The following is an 18,294-nucleotide window of genomic DNA, read 5'->3' as shown; positions in this document are numbered from 1 at the left end:
TGAATACTATTACTCTGTTGCTGATAGTATTTGTTATCATTGGATCTGGAGACTCAGGATCAGGAAAGAGCAGCCTTCTTCGCCATTCAGTACCCTTTCATCTTTCCTCTCAAAAGATCACAAAGGGAACTTTTCATCTGGCTGTGTACCAATGATCTTAATTACAGTCATTTATGTGAATGACTTACCACTTGCGCCCAATTACCATAGCCAATAATGATTTTGTGCACTACAAATGTGTTAGATTAACCTAATTATTAGTTTAGTGAAATAAAAACATTCAACTTAGTTCATGCATACTCAGTCCTCAATGATGAGTCCTCATGGGGAGGGGGAGAGTAAACAATGTTTACACTTTTAAAGGATACTGCTCATCTTCTATTTCTTAAGGCATTAAGTGGAGGCTTGAGGGAAGAAGTTAGAAGTGAGTTTAAGAGTAAAATGTTGGTAACTAATGGTTAAAATGTTAGAGACACATGTTTGTGTATAGTTAAGTACATAAGAACTATCAGTTGCAAGAATGAATTATTTATAGAATATATGAAGTAGCCCACAATCCAATGGCACAAAACTTGAAGGTAAGAACTTGCATATTAAGTAAATAAGGAAAGCATTAGGTTGAGGTGGTGCTAAGGCCATCATGGTCCATAGAAGCAAACCAAACCTAACAGATTTCATAGAGTTACTACGTGAGGGCAAAAAGGGATGGTAGAAATATAAAAAAGTACAAATATTCATTCAAGAACTCTGAGAGGAAAGGTCAGCAAGTAACGAAGGGAATATAGCACTAGCTGAACCTGGAAGGCCTGACTGAGATTCTGAAGAGTGATAAGAATCCAGCTGCAAGGAGAGGGGGCTGTAAGCTGAGGAGGAAAGTGTTTGGGAGAATGAATAAGTGGAAGAGCTTTCCTGAATTTGGCTACTTTGACTACACTGTTATTCACTGTCAATATTCCCTGTCTTCTACTTTATACCTATGATATTATTTGTCATCATTTATTTATAGTGATCATTTAATTATTGCTCGCCTTTCCTACTAAACTAAAAATAAGTGAAATAATCCTTCAGGGCTAAGACTACATTTCTTTTACTTACTATTGAGACCCTGTGCTTTATATGGGCCTGGTACATGGTAGATCTTCAACAACCAATTCTTGTAAGAACAACTGGAAGGGTACTGGAAATTAAAGTAGCTGTGGCAATAAAGTATGTTTTTATTACGTGTTCAGTTGAGGATATTATTGGCTTAGTATATTAATAACTCATTATATCCATTAGTGCATATCTTGTAACATTATTAAGCTCAGCTACACGAATTATTAATTTTTAGCTGACTTTCCATTTTCCTGACATATCTTTTGGACATGGCAAGAAAATCATGATTTTACAACTATAAAACCTTCAATTAATTGGAACTTACAAAATTGCAGGTCTTATCAATTCAAATGTTTGATTTCTCTTTACTACAAAATGTACAAGTATTGCTTGCTTTTACACATGAACACTATCAAATCACTGACACTTTTCTCCCTCAGATGCTAAAGTAATAACAAAAATGTCTTAACCATGGACTTGTCTGAGATTCCTGCAGGAAATACTATGCTTCTATGATTAAGATCAAAATACCTGAACAAGAGTTCCTGGTGTATATTCTCCATCATCCAGGACGAGTTTGGAGCCATACCAAAAGGCCAGTGCATAACACAAAAAGATGAGACACCACATGAATCCAGTAAAGAATCCCATCACTATTCCTTTTCTTATCCCCCAACGCTGGGCAAACACAAGGTTTTTTTCATACCTGTGTCAAAAAAATAGTTGAGTCTATTTCAGCAACAGCAAAGGCAGCAGCAATAGCAGCAGCTTAAGTTAAAATATTTAAAACAGACCACAGCACAATGATATTTAAATTTCCCCCAATTCAGAGAAGATTTAAAGAAAGAAAATGAGGAGGGGAGGAGGAGGGAGAAGGACCAAAACAGGGGAGGGAAGAGCAGAAGGTATTGTGGTGATGACTCATGGGTGCTGTGGTGGTGGGAGGATGATGGGGTCAGAATGGGTACCCACACACCTCCAGAGTTTAAAATAAATATCTCACCTGACAGGATTTTCTAAAGATCACCAACTGTAGCATCTTCAGAAACTTGGGACTTCTGGTAGTGCTTTATCCAATCTAATTATCCTATTTGCTACCTCTTGAACAAAATCTCCCTCAGGGTCCCACAGACCAAGGTGAATCAGCCACTTTGTGCGTAAAGGGAAATTTTTTTCAAATTTCTTATGAAATTCAGAATAACAGCAGACATTTCTATTAACCAACCTTTCAACCTCTTTTCTCTCACCACCAAAAGCAGCCACTGTTCGCACAGATGAAATGACCTCGTCAGCCACTGACCCTGCTTTGGCATAGGCTTTCAATTCATGGTCCGTGAATCTGGACACACTCTAAAAGAAAAGAAAATGTGAATGAATGCAAATGAGTGAAAATTAGGTCAATTCCTTATTCAGTGATTCATTTATGAGAGTAAACACATGGCACAATTGCTTATAAGAGCACACGCCAATTGTAACGGTGTTTCCAGAGGAAAGAATTTGATCCAAATGTAATCCATGTTAAACCTCACCTGCCCCGTTTGGTTGTTGATATATCAGGATGACTCCATTAAAGTCATCCACTCACAGAGTTAACCCCCCAAAGTGTATCTGTGAGACCACCAAGTTTTGCTCACTTTAATAGTGGAGTTTTTAAGTCAACCCATGTCATATTTCATGCTAGTGGCAGAAGGCCACTGCCAAGCTGACAAACACCAGAGGTGAAGAATGAAGTCGTGAGCAGAAATGATGTTGGCTAGAATGGAAATGATAGAGAGGAGTTCTCCTCAGCAGCACTTACACTAGGAGGAGCGAGAGGGCCTGGGCATGCAAAGGGTAGATAAACATTATAGCATTTCAACACCACTGCAAGATCTTAACCAACTAGCTTGCTTTTTACAAGTGCAAACAAAGGCATTGCATCTACTAGTAAACAAATTACTTATTCTGAAATTGGACTTAAGATTGCATGCTAGTTAGAATTAACCACCAAAAAAATCCCTGACACAGATCAAATGTTGTAGAAGACCAACTCACAAATCTAAGAAGTATATAGTGCTTAAACTAATAGTTTACTTTCCAATGGTTTTCCCAAACTTTTTGCAGTAGAATTCTTATTAGACAAAAGTCTAATATACTGAAGAAGTAAAAGTAGTAACTTATTAAAATAGACTTATTTCACAAATTCACATTTTATAAGAAATTGCGAATTGAAAAGGCACTATGAAAAAAAGGTGAGGGGTTTTTTCATCAACATTAAACTTGAATGCTCTGGATGACACTCTATAATCGTCTTCTAATTTACTTCTGAAATGTGTACTGACAGCACAATAGTGAGAAAATTAAATAGCTGCAAATGTTACCACTAAATAATCTTGGGATTCTTCAATTTAACTGACACAGGTTTGTAAGAGAGACATATCGGGAGTTCTCTAACAAATGTTCATGTTTTTCATCATAAGCTCTAAAGTCAAACAAGGGCACACAAAACTCACATAATTTTTAGCAAGTCATAGATTGTCCCTCCACCTTTTTTACATCCTGCTTTTGAGTTGAACCTAGTGAAGTTGCTTCTATCATTTTCTACAAACAAGTACAGGCCTGAGCTCATAATGAAACCAGTGCGGAGCTACAACATTCCAAATGTGTGACACATTTTATAAGACATAGAAATATAGGCACTAAGACCATAAGACAATCTGTGTTCTAAGCCCTTTTTAAACCAAGTATGTCACTGGTTTTCAACTGCTAATGTGACATAGGATTCATTTGAACATGAACATTAGTTTATCATGGGTTTGAAGAAAAGATTGAATGTGTTTTTGGGAATGAGCTGAATCAAATGTTTATAGACTCCCTGAAAACCCTCTGCAAAAGTTGAGGTTTCCCTGGAGTGTAGCTGGAAACCATTTGGTAAGACTCTTGTAAAGTTTGTGTGATGTGGTAAATTGGAAAAAAAATAAACTAATGTCTCTTTAGCAATGAATTCTGCCAGACATCACGCTAAGTACATAACATGGATTATGCTTTGAATTACCATGTTGACTTAGAAGGGATCAGCCTTATTTTAAACATGAGAAACTGAAGTTCTGATAGGTTAAACATGTCTTTCTTGAGCCAAGTGGTAAAGCCAAATGGTGACCTGGAATATAATGAGTCACTCTGAATTACCTAGGCAATATCTGAGTAATCTAGCTAGTGGACTATAGATAGAGAACATTTTGTGAGATAATTTCATCATGGAAATTGGTATGTTTCATTGCTCAATCATGTGTGTCTGTGCAGCTTTTCACTTGAATTCTATTCTCATTTACAGAAATTATTTGTGTGCATAATCCCATGATTGCTATCTAAGGTAACTGCTATAAAAATATGAAGTAGTTTCTCAATTCTTGGGAGTGTTTTTAACTGGGGTGGCCTGAAATTTCTACTCCTCTACTTTGTCTTAGCCTGTAAATCCAGGGGACAAGACAATGACAGGATACTGCTCACAATGGGTCAGCAAGTCTCTGCAAATCTGATCCAGTGAATTAACACAATAGTGATTGCTGTAATCTTATAGCTTTGCTACTAATCTGACAGTGTTTTGTTTTGTTTTGCTTTGTATGGTCTTTCTGAGGGGATCCCTGAGCTTGGGATATTAACAGAAGCAGAAAGCATACTGAGAGTCAGTGAGAACGTGGAGTCAGGTATCCATGAATTTGCATCCTGTTCTATCACTTGCTGTGCAGCTCCAGACAAGTCCATTTACCTTTCTGAGCTTTCATTTTGTGTATTCTAAATGACATTAATTGTTTATAAGTATGCTATAAATATTAGAAATAATGTAAAGGAAGCTCTTAATAGTGCTTGGAGGAGTAACAGATGCTCAATAAATGTAGCTGTTCTTGCTATTAGTACAATAGTATTTATACTATTAGAACATCATTAATCCCCAATTTATGGAAGATACTGATATTGGGTAATAGTCAAACAAAATAAATAAAACAACAATAATGATGTTAGCTAAACAAATTCAGGAGAAAGGAAGTAAGCTTCACAATTTTTTCTTGTTTTTCAGTGCAAACATCTTCCCTTGGAGAGAAGCAAGAAGACAGTCTCACCAGTCCGATGATGGCTGCTCCAAGCCCAATGAGAGGGCTGACTGAGATAATAACCAAAGTCAGTTTCCACCCCTGGTAAAATCCCATCAGGAACCCACAGATGCTCGTGGTCATGCGCTGGATGAAAATGGCCATTTGGTCAGCAATGGCGTCATTGACTTTATTAATATCACTAAAAACAAGAGAAGCTTGATCACTAAAACAGAATGTGGTGAACTCAAAAGTCTTGCTGAGAAACCTGTCTTCCCCCTCTAAATAATCCCATCTCTGTGTCCTTTTGCCCTTGAGAGGTGGTCTCTCATGTCTTAGAAAATTTACTGCACCTTTCCCTTAATAACCAAGTAAATTTGTCTTTGAACTAATTTTCTCAAATTGTGTCCACGCGCCCGTGGTAAAGGCTTTTGGAAACCACCTCATTTGTCTCCTTTCTTATCACTAATACCTTGTTCTGTCCTGAAGAGTCCTTCTTTTCTTCCCTCGTACACCTGCTAAAATCTTACAGCCTCAAAATTCTACAGACATGGCCCTCCCTGGTGGCGCAGTGGGTTAAAGCACAGCACTGAGAATCTAAAGCCGCTTCCGCATGAGTTCGATTCCCGCCTGCCCAGGAGGTGACCACCTGGTGTGGCAGACCTCTCCTGCCCCGCCCGCTACTCCCCTCAGCAGTGTACTTCGTCGATCTGCCTGCTCTGCTCCCCACTCTGTCTCTGGTGAAGCCTCTCACCGCCCCTGAGCCTCTGGCCTGTACCCCAGTTCTGTATGAACAAATAAAATAAATCTTTAAAAAAAAAAAAAATTCTACAGACATGCCACCTCATTTACAAAACCAAATATAATCCCTTAGGAAGAAGTAATGTCTTCCTCCCTGTGTTTTCACAGCAAAGGAAGTAACCTTTATGTGTGTGTATGTGTAAAATATTCTTGGATTTGGCAGAAGATGTTTAGAATAAAGATGAAAAATGAAAGGAATCTAAAGACAGATTCTCACTTTAAACACAAGCTTTTCTTGGCCAAGTTATTTAACCTTTCTGTGTCTCACATTCTTAAATTAAGGATAATAACAGAACCAATGTCAGTGAATAGTAGTCGGGATTAGCTAATATATGCAAGGCATGTAGAGCAGTGTCCAGCATGCAGTGAGCAATCAATATGTTAACTCTGCTTATTTATTTGCTCACACCCATTATTCTTTTCATGTTAGGCTGTAATTTCCTTGAGAGCAGAAGTCTGAGGTTTATCCTTATGCCTTGCATTTGGTTAAGTGCTCCAGAATATTTGTTGAATATAATGACATTAAATTCATATTCCTGGAAACAATCTCATATTCTTATCTAGATGGAACATCCAGAGGCTGGGATTTAATAGCAAAAAAGAACCTAAGACATTACTTAAAGCTAATACAATTAGGTAAAGTATTACAGCAAGGGTAGTATTTGTTCAAGGTCATGGGAAGGGACAAAATAACCCCTGAAACCTAGGAGTCCCCACACAGTCTGCTTTTAAATGTACACTGTTTTTCTGGGACCTCATAGTTCATTTCAATAGGGTGCAACTGATTCTAATTACTCAGGGCTCATTCAGAATTACTGGGAGCTGTTAATGACCCAACATAATATTTAGGTATCATGAGATTTAAATCTAGTTTTAGTTTGTATCATTCTCAAATTCTTGTTATTTTGGTTTTGTTTGGTGTGTAACAATTGCCTCAACAGACAAAACAATATAAGTAATTTGACATGCTTGTTTTCTTTGTAGATATGTAATTTTATGACATCTCTCAATTTATCCTCTTAAGGTCAAATTACTGTTTGTTTTTTAACTCTGTTCATAAACTTTGTTTATAGTGTTCAAAACAAGGGCCTATGGTACCCTGGTTGTTTTTTTTTTTTTTAAGATTTATTTATTTGTGCATACAGAGCTGGGGTACAGGCCAGAGGAGCAGGGGCGGTGAGAGGCTTCACCAGAGACAGAGTGGGGAACAGAACAGGCAGATCGACGAAGTACACTGCTGAGGGGAGCAGCGGGTGGGTCAGGAGAGGTCTGCCACGCCATGTGGTCACCTCCGGGGCAGGCGGGAATCGAACTCATGCGGAAACGGCTTTAGATTCTCAGTGCTGTGCTTTAACCCACTGCGCCACCAGGGAGGGCCGGTACCCTGGTTTTTAATTGTTAATGATCAAATTTGATAAGGAAGTACCTATGTAAAAACCATGCCCCCTTAAAAGATAAACCATACCAAAGATAACTGAAAATGTGCTTTACATTGTTATTCAGTTTAGAAATAGTAATTTTATTATTTAAAAATATCATGCATACGTTAACATCCTACCAGTTACTCACTCAGAAAATCTAGTATTCAGCTCTCCCACTGAATTGCAGTCAAACCATCCCATTTCCATTCTCATTATTCTCCTGAAGTAAATTTTTCTCATTTTTTGTGTCTGACGAGCTGCAGCAATTACCCAAAAGCATATCTGGAAATGGAACAAGGAATGCTTAGCACTGCAATGTTTAAAAGACTCACTAAGCCCTCTGCTTTTCAGAAGAAAATACCATCAGTATAGCAATTGAGAAGAGGAAGGAAATAATTCACAAATTACCACTTCTTGTGAACTAAGGTATGAGTTCTGGCAGCTGGTAAAAGTGGAGATGGGCTCCACTCTACACAGGGAAGCCAGAAGATCCGAGTTGCATTTAGCTCTGACCTTTTAGACTTAACTTTATTGAACTTTACCCTCTTCATGTATAAAATAAACCTTCATAAGCCCAAAATGAATTATTCTCTTAAATCACTATTTTGGAGTTGGAATTTAATTTGATCAGGCATCAACAACAAAAGAGAAAAAGAAAGTAAATTTTGCTTTTCTCTAATTCTCCATGCCAAGCTTTCTAAAGGTATTATGATCCCTCTACAATGATACACACATCTGTCTGTTTCTGAGTTTGGAAGAGGATGGAAATAGAAAATGCAAGGGAAGATGGGACATTTACCAAAATTATATTTATCTCTATAGACTACCTCGTATCCTTCTTCCCAACTGAGAGGAAAGAGTTCTTCCTGTTCTCTCACAACCCCTACCACATAAAAACGGTAGGCTTAGGGCTTCTGAATAAATTCAAAATTAAAGAGGACACTTCGCATTGCAATTAGTCTTTAATTCCAGATGTTGACCTAATGAGAAAAAGAAGGCAGCTACTAACTTGCATATATCCTGTGATGAGCACTCCAACAGCAACTGCAGCATAGTAACTGGCAAATTTGATCATTTCGCTTTCAATATCCAGCAACCTTGAAAGCAAGGGAAAAGGTTAAGACTCACTCAGGCTACTAAAGTTACACGTATGGGTATAGAAAAATCTAAAAAAATATATATGTTAAATACAAGTAAGGCATTTTTAAATGTACAATTATAATCAGTCTATAATATTAGAAGGTGATGCCTTACACCTTTCATTTTTATGGACAGAAATGCCCGGTCCAGGAAATAATTGACCAGCAGGTGCAGGAAGCCAAGAGACCCCAGGCAGCAGCCCAGGACTCTGGCCCCTCTGACTCACACTCATTATGGATTGATGAGTAATCACAGCTGGACAAAGCTTTTAAAACCTTTGTTTCCTACCAGATATCTGAAAAGACAGAGGTGGGTTATAAATCAAATGACTTGTTCTTACTTCCCTAGGAATCCAAGTCAGCTTTTCAACTGCTCTAACTCAGAGTGACTTTGAAAAATGAGTCATCTTGTCTAGTCTTTCTGGTGACCAAACGGCCACAAGGCTTCTCTCTCCAGGACAATGTCTAAGGCTAATGCCAAAAACACTTGTGGGGAACAGCAAGAAAAAACTAGAACGTTTTGCCAGCACAACAGTCATTGGCAAAGGGCTTGAGATTGGCAGGCACAGAGAGGGGAAAAAATATTTTGAAATTGCTTTCAGGAAAAAAAGAATTTTATAATTAGAAAATTAACATATTGCCTGATGGTAATTTTGATCCTTAGGACAAGTTAAGTGATATAGAGTACATTAGAAATTAGAAAGCAGCATCTTTAGCATAAATGTTCCTATATAGTGTTTCTTTTTTGAGTTGATTTTATGTCCTCTCACACCAACTAATCAATTTTCTGTCTTTGTGGATTGGACTATTTGGGACATTTCGAATAAATGGTCATTGAATGATGTGGTTATTTCTTTTCTCTAGGTAACCAACTCTATTTGTCCCATTCCTTTTTCTCCTTTGCTAAGTCAGAAGAATAAAGACAAACAGCAGATGATTTCTCTCATATGTGGATGTAGAGAAACAAAACAAAGGAACAGATGAAACTAAACCAAATCAAACCCTAGACATCTAACCGTAGAATGAAGATTACCAGAGGGGGAGGGTAGAAGGGTAAACTTAAGGTGCAGGGGCCCAATAGACTACAGTAGAGGACTGTGGGTGCCTTGATGGTGGTGATAACAGACATCTGAAGAAATGTGAAACTATACCCCTAGATCACACATATTGTGAAAAATCAATGTTACATTAAAAAATAAAAATAAAATAAAATCTTACATCCTGTCTGCTATCAGACCTTCTTTTTGAATTTTCTGTACCCTCTAATGAACTCAGACAAAGAATTAAAGTATGATTTCTTTAGTTAGAAGCAAACTCTTATTCCATGAATAGTTTTATTGCTATCTTGTACTATTATTCAATAACATTATTAAATAGCTTTACATTGAGTACATTTGTTCATTTTTTTTTGCAAACCACAGATTTTATTTATTTTCTACTTTTAAACTTTTTAAATGAGGTAACATTGGTTTACCATCCTGATTATGATTCAGAGATGTAGGTATCATCAGCTCAGATGTATGTTACCATATCTCTTGCTTTAAGGTGGCAAGATACTTGAGAGAAGGACTGGGTATAAGCCAAAATCTTCTCTTATGAAAATAAAATTTCTAAACTTAGAAAAAGAAACATACATATTTAGACAATAGAAATTCTATTTCTAATGACAAGTCTTATTATTTTTTAAAGGGTAATTGTGCACATTGTATGTTATCCTGTACTTTTCTGTCAAGCATCAACCAGTTGGTAACTATATATTTAATAGCCATTGATTAAATGATGGGCTCCCTGACTAGCACTAAGGTCCATCCTGAAGGTTAGGACTACAATGTGTAAGATAACTCTAGTATCCTTGATGCTTGCACAAGATCCTGGTACATATTTGATATCCAAATTTTGGTTGAATGAATGACCCTAAGATGACTCACCTATGATGGAAGAGCATTAGTGACTTAGAAAGATTGGTTCACATCTGGAATCAAGTCTGCTGATGATTTTTGGAAAAGAAGGTAAAAAATGTAAATTTATTTGGGGGACACATTCCAAGTGTCTTTCTAGCCAGGACATGTGCTGCCCCTCTCTAACCTTGAATGAATTGGTTCATACATGCAAATGAACTTGTTTTGACTCTGAGACAGTGTGAGGCAAGCTGCAAAGTCCTTGCTTCGACAGTGAGTCAGCCCTGTCTATACTGCAGATTCATGTATTACAAGGCAGCCTATGTTGCTTAGCACAAAGATAGCATTTGCACAGTGAGCTCTGGCTCATTCCACATGACTGCCTTGTGTTTACAGCACTACCATTCTTCCACTGAAACTCACCCACCAACTGAGTCCAGTGGCCCCTCCTCCAAGTCCTATGGAACACTAATGAAATCTCCATGCTAGAGAAAGACAGTGGATCAAATGCATCATTAGCCACAGTCACAGAAACTAAACAAGCTACGGGACAGACGGGAATTAGCTTAAGAGATATGACAAGGACTCAAAATTCATAAATCTTTTCCCCAGGGTCATTAAGTAAAGTATTAGTCATGTTATTTTTTTTAATATTCATCTACTTATTCATACAGAACTGGGATATAGGCCAGAGGTGCAGGGGTGGTGAGAGGCTTCACCAGAGCTAAAGCAGGGAGCAGAACAGGCAGATAGAAGTACACTGCTGAGGGGAGCAGCGGAGCATCAGGAGAGGTCTGCTGCACCATGTGGGTCATCTCCAGGATGGGCAGGGATCAAACTCATGCAGAAGTGGCTTTAGCTTCATAGTGCTGTGCTTTAACCTGCTGTACCACCAGGGAGGGCCCAGCAGTGTTATTCTTAAGGCTATAGTCTGCAAAGTTCTTATAATTTGGGGTGATGTGTTAAGTGGGCATTTTCCAATCCTGTGTTCTGTTATGATTTGAAACCCTGCTAGAGTGGGAAGAAACTCAAAGCAGAGTAATTTGTAGAAATATGGGTAAGTTTGCTCCATGTTAGTGACCACTGAAGTTCAGTCATTAAAGTCCCGTGTACATACTTTGAATTACAGTTTAAGATATGAGCAAAAAATAAACAAAGGAAAAACGGCAGCCTACCCACAAAGTGTTTGGTTTGTCACATTCTGATTGAGGGAGCTGTTGATCCATACTATGGTATTATTCACACATGCTTTTCCAGGGATCTTGAGTTCTTGTACTTCCATGTCATAGTCAATAAAAACATCAGTCATTGTGCCAAAAATTAATAGCACGCCTGGATAGGATAGTCCATGGAGAAATGCACATAAACTTCCCATAAACATCAGCCAAATGTCAGTCGTTGAAGAAAAACGAAACTTGAAAAACAAAGGATTCAGAGATCATCTATGGGTGAAAAGCAGGAGAGGTAGGAGGACTATTTAATTTTAGTTACTAGATTTTGATAAATAGTATTCAAAACCACAGTTTATGGGAATCATCTTAATTGACAATAGATTTCTCACTATTGATATTGAGGCTAATCTAAAGTGTTAGCCTCATTGTTAGTTCATGGCACTTCTTTCTTAGACTCTGTTTGAAGAGCTACATTTGGTTCTTGGCTATTCACCCAAAACTGAAGGGAGAATAATCACTGGCACCATTGTCATTGCCAAGGGCATAAATCCTGTGCAGCGTTCAGTACACATAAATTTGCTCTCAGTACTGATACTTGTCATTTTTCTTACTAAAATAGTATTATGAGGTTAGTGATTAGTTTGCAGGATTTACCAGATACGAATTGTATGTTCAACCACCAGTATATTTCTAATAGCTATGTAGCAAGTTATCTCACAAAGTTTGTATTGAAAAAGTGATCATTGTACTTTAAAACTTAAGATTTAACACTTCCTCCATGCTGGAAATAATTTATAGTCGCAAAGCCTGTACCATAAATCAGTTCATATTTATTACCAGTTGAAAGAAGCCAATGGGTCTGCTGTCTCCTTTCTTTGCATCTTGTAACCTGAAATGAAAACACAGGGATTTACAGACCATCCTTTGCAAAACATTGAGAAATTCTCCGTAGGTGGTGATTTGATGAGTTACTTCTTATGAAGAAAAGAAAACTCCACTGGCTGAGAAATTCTTGTCAAACCTGGCTCTTAAAAACAAGCTTTCATTCTTCAGATTTACCTCTTCAAGATATTTCAATGTAGACTTAGCTTATGTTCAGTACTGACATTTTGCTCTATAAAAAAAATGCTCTGTACTCCCAGTTAAACTACCAGATAATTGTTTGACCTCAGTTTTGACCTTTGACCTCATTCTACCTACATTTCCTTGTGAGTAATTGAAGTGGTTAGAATAACTAATTTAAACCTTCCTCCTAGCACTCAACAATTTTACAACAACATTAAATATTAATGAAATGATAATAACAAAAACCTCCCATATGTCCCATAAAATCATATATCTTCAGTATATCTTATTCATTTTATTTCTCATAAGGTTATGCTCAACCCACGCTTGACCTTTCTAACTCCAAGGATTTCTGCTTCACCATAACCATCCATTCCTAAATGTATGCTGGACCTTGTTATCAACAGGAACTACTCAATTCCATCAGCATTCTGGGACTGCTCCTGCAACTTGTTTTCTCACTTCCTTCCTCCTTCCACACCTATTTATCACCACAGTTGACACCTGTAGTCCTGTAAACCCTCATTTACTTACAATACCAGAATGTTCTCCCCTACATCCCAGGTCCCAATGCTTGCTATTTGGATCACATTCTCATCATTATCCTGAATTCTTTCCCCCAACTCCATCCTTGGAAACCCCATCTCTGCATCCTTCCAGCTATTTGCCCTTCTCTTTCTAAAGCTGGATTTACTGGAAACCTTCCCTCTAAGTGAACTGATATTAACACATGCCAGGCCTAGCACTCAGCTGCCTTACGTGGCTCTTCCAGCTCAGAGTAGAATCCTGTGTTCCTGTTGAGCCATCCAAAGCCCTCCATGGCCTGGTCACTTGGCCTTCTGACTTCATCACCTCATTACATTCATGTTTCACCTCCCCAGTAGCCTGGCCTCCTTGCTGACCTTTGCCCAGGTCAAAGTTGTTTCTACCACTGGTCATTTGCATTTGCTAATCCCTTTTACAAGATGTTCATTCTTCAGATATCTGCGTGGCCAACTGCTTCAGCACCATCTGATATTTCTGCAAAAGTCATTCCCTCAAAATGATCTTTTCTGGTCAAAGTTTTAAAATCTTTAACTTTGGCCCCAAAGTTAAACTACCAGGTAGTTGTTTCATATCTCCATGTATGTTTTCTTTTTTCTTCTTAGAAAAAAAATTGATAGATTATCACTAGCTACATATTACATATTTTATTTACTTATGGTATTCATTATATCTCCTTCACTCAAATGAAAGTTCCTCAAGGGGGGAGATTTTTGGCCTATTTTATTCTTTTCTGTATCTTTAGCACCTATAATAGAATGTGACACCTTGTAGACATTCAATTAATATTTATGAAATGAATGAATGAATGAGTACAGTCACCAGCCTTAAGTTAGCCTGCAAACCTATAACTCCACCCCCTATGATTGCTTACATTCCCTTCAGCATATTAATCAAACTTCTCATTCTGCGATCTTCCCAAAAACAAAAAGAACTCATTCAGCCTTCTTGCTCACTTTCACTGCCATTTGTCTGCACCCACATCCATTTTTGTCTCTTTCCCACCTTGTGAGAAAATTGTGCCACATCCATTTTTGTCTCTTTCCCACCTCGTCTAAGTCCAAGTTGACCCTCTCACTCCTACTCCAAAGTTAATAGTTTCAGGCCCAGCTCCTCCTTCATCCGTGAATTACTTAAAAATTTTTGAATACTATACATCTTTCTCCCTCCACCACCAGGAACTTGCCTGATACCTCCTTCTGTGTTTCAATGAGCCTGCTACCTGCCATTTGATCCTGCCTCACGCCAAAGTACAGTAAATCAATATTGGTTGTATATGCTAGCTTAAACTTTTAAATGAAAAAAAAATCTAATAATTAAAGCTTAGGTTTCTACTATTTGCCTGTGGAAATATTATTGTTTGGGGATCTCCCCTGTGCCCATGAATTCAAGCTTGTCCAACTTTTCCTCTGCTGATTTAGGTCAGAAATTCTATATTTCTGAATGCACAGAGATTTGGGTCTAATCCAGAAAGGATATTTCAAAAGGGTTTTGAAATCACATTATAACAATATTTTAGAAAGAAAATTTTGATTATATAAATCGTTTACAATAAATGTGATGTGCATTCAAATTTAGTCTTTGCTTTATGTCTTTATTGGACTATTGTAGAATTATTCTAGAGAAAATGATTCACTGTTGAAATAGTGACTTACCTTGAATTCTTATCATTGTTATCTGTCAAGATAAAAACAATGCATATGAAGTTAATAATTATGATACATACAATAGCCATTAACAACTTTGATCAAAAAATATTCCTGTATTTAGTTTTATTCCCGCAACATTACATAATGATTATTTGTCTTTTCTCCTTCCATTCTCTCTTCCTTTCTCCTTTTCTCTTTCTCCATATCTCTCTATATTCAAAACTGTTGACTTTATTTCATTTCTGGATTTTTCTCCAGAATATGACATTTTTGTGTCTTCTGAATATCAAAAGGAAGCAAATATTTCTAAATTAGCTGAAGAAAATCTGATTTTTTGGAACTGAGCAAAATAAAAATTTATTATTCAGTTCTTTAGAAACATCACAATTTATCTATTCAAAATATCAACCACAAACAATAATCCGGGAAAGGAACCCAAGATGCTAACATCACCTATCACCACCACTTTAATTTAATAAGTGTAAAGGAATAGCATACAGGTAGATATTAACATTCTTGGGTTTCAGAATCAACTAGTCATGTGATTTTTGCCAAATTTAAAAAATGTATTCAAGTCTCAATTTCTTCTTCTGAAAAAATTTAAGTAATAGTAGACACACCATGTACTCATGATATTGGGGCCATTCCATGTTATTTCATCCTGGCCAGGAGTCTTTGTACAGGTTTTCTCAGGGAACAGTACTCACTAAATGATTATAACTATAATCAGCCATAACATATGAATGAAGGTAAAAATAATAGCCAGAACTGGAACAACCTTACACTATCTAGAAAAGAGATAGCCATTGCTGAGATTCCCTTACTCACACATGTTCTATGCTTTCTTACCTGGCACTTTCAGATATTACATTATGCAGATTCTAGAAGAATCAGTAATTCCAAAGAATCACAAGTAGCAACTGTTTTACATATGTTGCTGGTTTTTTTCTGCCTCTTGAAACTTTACAAGCTTGACCCACTTTTGTTCTTACCTCTTTTTGTACAAATAACTGTGACCAAAAAAAAGGGCCACTTACATGATCCATGTGATTCATAACCATGATCCTCTTCTCGAAATTTCTTCATACTACGAAGAATGACTGAATCAGACATGATAATTGAAATCTGCAGTCAACCTTCCTTTAAAATAAAATAATTATTGCAATTACTTTTTATTTTCTCTTCTTTAATCAAAGTAGCAATGAAAGAACAATTTGGTTCAATAAATAACCTTCACTAACAATCTCAAATAAAGGTTTCTTTAACTGCTTAACAACTCTTTGAAGGAGTCTAATTAATAGGAAAGATAAACCCAAACCTTTAACAATGGCTTTCTCTCATTGATGGATGCAGTTATTTTTATTTACCTATTTTTTGCTTATCTGTGTCTGCTTTCTCCCTGCTAATGAATACAAATTAAAACCGGTAAGGACACAAATGGCCACATTCTTGAGTTTCTTGAGTCAGTGTAACTGACCATTGACACAAATACAGGTGGGTGACCTTTAGGGTTTCTTTATAAATACAATCTCAAGATCTAGGGTACAGAGTTCAGTGTGGAGCAGGGGACCTAAAGAGAGACATTTTCTGAATAAAATATAAATGTCTACAGAATTATGTTTAATGATATTAACAGTGAGGGAAAAATCAGCTTGTAAATAAAGGATGCAGGGTTAGAAATCCAGGACACAGACTTTAGATTTAGTATGGAGTTTACACTACTCTAACTTTCTCTGCTTTAAAGACATAGCAATGATATTTAAAAAGAGAGAGAGAGAGGGAGCCATATTCAATAAATATCTCTTAACAATTAGAAAATAGGCCCTCTCTAGTGGCGCAGTGGGTTAAAGCACAGCACTGAGAAGCTAAAGCCACTTCAGCATGAGTTTGATCCCCCCGCCAGGGAGGTGATCCACATGGCACAGCAGACCCCTCCTGACCCACCCGCTGCTCCTCTCAGCAGTGTACTTGTCCATCTGCCTGTTCTGCTCCCTACTTTGTCTCTGGTGAATCCTCTCACCACCCCTGCACCTCTGGCCTGTACCCCAGTTCTGTATGCATAAATAAATAAATCTTTTTAAAAAACAGTAAATAAAGTTTAACACAAAAAAGGAAGCAGAAAACAGAAGTTTCTGCTATTTGAACATGTTCTGAATGCAGATGGACTCTGTGGGGTGGGGGGGAAGAGAAGGGGTGCTGTAAGAGAAATTAGCTCCTAAGGGGAGCCAACAGGTGACCAGAGACCACCAGGTGACCACCAGGTAACCAGAGACCACCTCTCCACTTGGACCCAGGGGCTTACATTGGCCTCTTGCTGATTGGAACCTGAGTAAAATGGTGCATAGCATTGCCTGACTATTGCTTCTTATGATGAACTGCAGACCCATGGAAGTTAGATGCACAGAGACACACACATGTCACATTATGCATGTATGTTATAATATGTACAGAGAAGAGAGACAAGGTAGAGTTATAGGAGACTTCTAAGTTCATTTAATTGAGGTCCCAAGAGAAGAGAGTGGAGAGTGACTGAGATGTAATAATTAAAGCGATAATTACTAAGCAATTTTCTAGAAGCAAAGACCTGAGTCCTCAAATTAACAGTAGACCCCAAGAATTAATTAGGTTAAACATAGGTAAGTCAGAATTCAGATACATTAGACCAAATTAGTATAGGAATCAGAATAAACAAAGTCTGCTTTAAACACCTTGAAAGGGGGAATATCCAGGTGGAAATACAAAGTGATGTTTTTCTCATCAACAATAAAGGTTAGACGTCCATGAAGTCACATCCACAAAGTACTGAGGAAAAATTACCTTTAATCTAGAATTTCAGACTGAACCAAGCAATCAGCACATTCTCAGACATCAAAGCCAGGACAGTTTGTCATGCACAGATTTTAACAAAAGTACTAGAGGATGTGACTTAGCAAGAAGGAAAAAATATCCAGATGTGAGTCATGGCAAAGAAATAAAAAGAGTGAACACAAAGAGTAACCAAATGTGTCAGTACAGTCGATCCTATAATGATACAGAATGTAACTTTCATATTTAAAAAGAAGAAAACCAAAATGCTACCCAATAGTAGGAGAGACTGTTGAAAGTTCAAATTAAACACGTAAAAAACATTGTCATTGGTCCTCCCTGGTGGCGCAGCGGGTTAAAGCACTACACTGAGAATCTAAAGCCGCTTCCGCATGAGTTCGATTCCCGCCTGCCCAGGAGGTGACCACATGGCGTGGCAGACCTCTCCTGACCCGCCCGCTGCTCCCCTCAGCAGTGTACTTCGTCCATCTGCCTGTTCTGCTCCCCACTCTGTCTCTGGTGAAGCCTCTCGCTGCCCCTGAGCCTCTGGCCTGTACCCCAGTTCTGTATGCACAAATAAATAAATCTTTTAAAAAAAAAAAAAACATTGTCATTAAAGTCTATGGGCATTATTTA

The 18,294-nt window shown here is 37.6% G+C and overlaps 1 protein-coding gene across 3 annotated transcripts in view; it reads right to left on the bottom strand.

The window, feature by feature from the left end:
* Positions 1 to 15,966, bottom strand: part of ABCB11 (ATP-binding cassette, sub-family B (MDR/TAP), member 11) — a 56,748-nt gene extending 40,782 nt beyond the window's left edge. For all 3 annotated transcript variants that reach the window (XM_004674570.1, XM_012726010.1, XM_004674571.1), the window contains exons 1-9: positions 15,891 to 15,966; positions 14,860 to 14,881; positions 12,434 to 12,485; positions 11,600 to 11,838; positions 8,397 to 8,484; positions 7,536 to 7,669; positions 5,196 to 5,367; positions 2,321 to 2,445; positions 1,627 to 1,801 (exon numbers count right to left, since the gene is read on the bottom strand). In XM_004674570.1, the coding sequence (XP_004674627.1) occupies positions 1,627 to 1,801; positions 2,321 to 2,445; positions 5,196 to 5,367; positions 7,536 to 7,669; positions 8,397 to 8,484; positions 11,600 to 11,838; positions 12,434 to 12,485; positions 14,860 to 14,881; positions 15,891 to 15,966 (1,083 nt within the window). The remainder of the gene's footprint in view (positions 1 to 1,626; positions 1,802 to 2,320; positions 2,446 to 5,195; positions 5,368 to 7,535; positions 7,670 to 8,396; positions 8,485 to 11,599; positions 11,839 to 12,433; positions 12,486 to 14,859; positions 14,882 to 15,890) is intronic.
* Between the last annotated feature and the right edge of the window lie 2,328 nt (positions 15,967 to 18,294).

The sequence above is a fragment of the Condylura cristata genome, unplaced genomic scaffold (genome assembly GCF_000260355.1).
Source record: "Condylura cristata isolate star-nosed mole 26May11 unplaced genomic scaffold, ConCri1.0 scaffold00002, whole genome shotgun sequence".
Taxonomy (NCBI): Eukaryota; Metazoa; Chordata; class Mammalia; order Eulipotyphla; family Talpidae; genus Condylura; species Condylura cristata.
The sequence above is the reverse complement of the archived record's forward strand: the minus strand, read 5'-3'. Positions and strand labels throughout refer to the sequence as shown.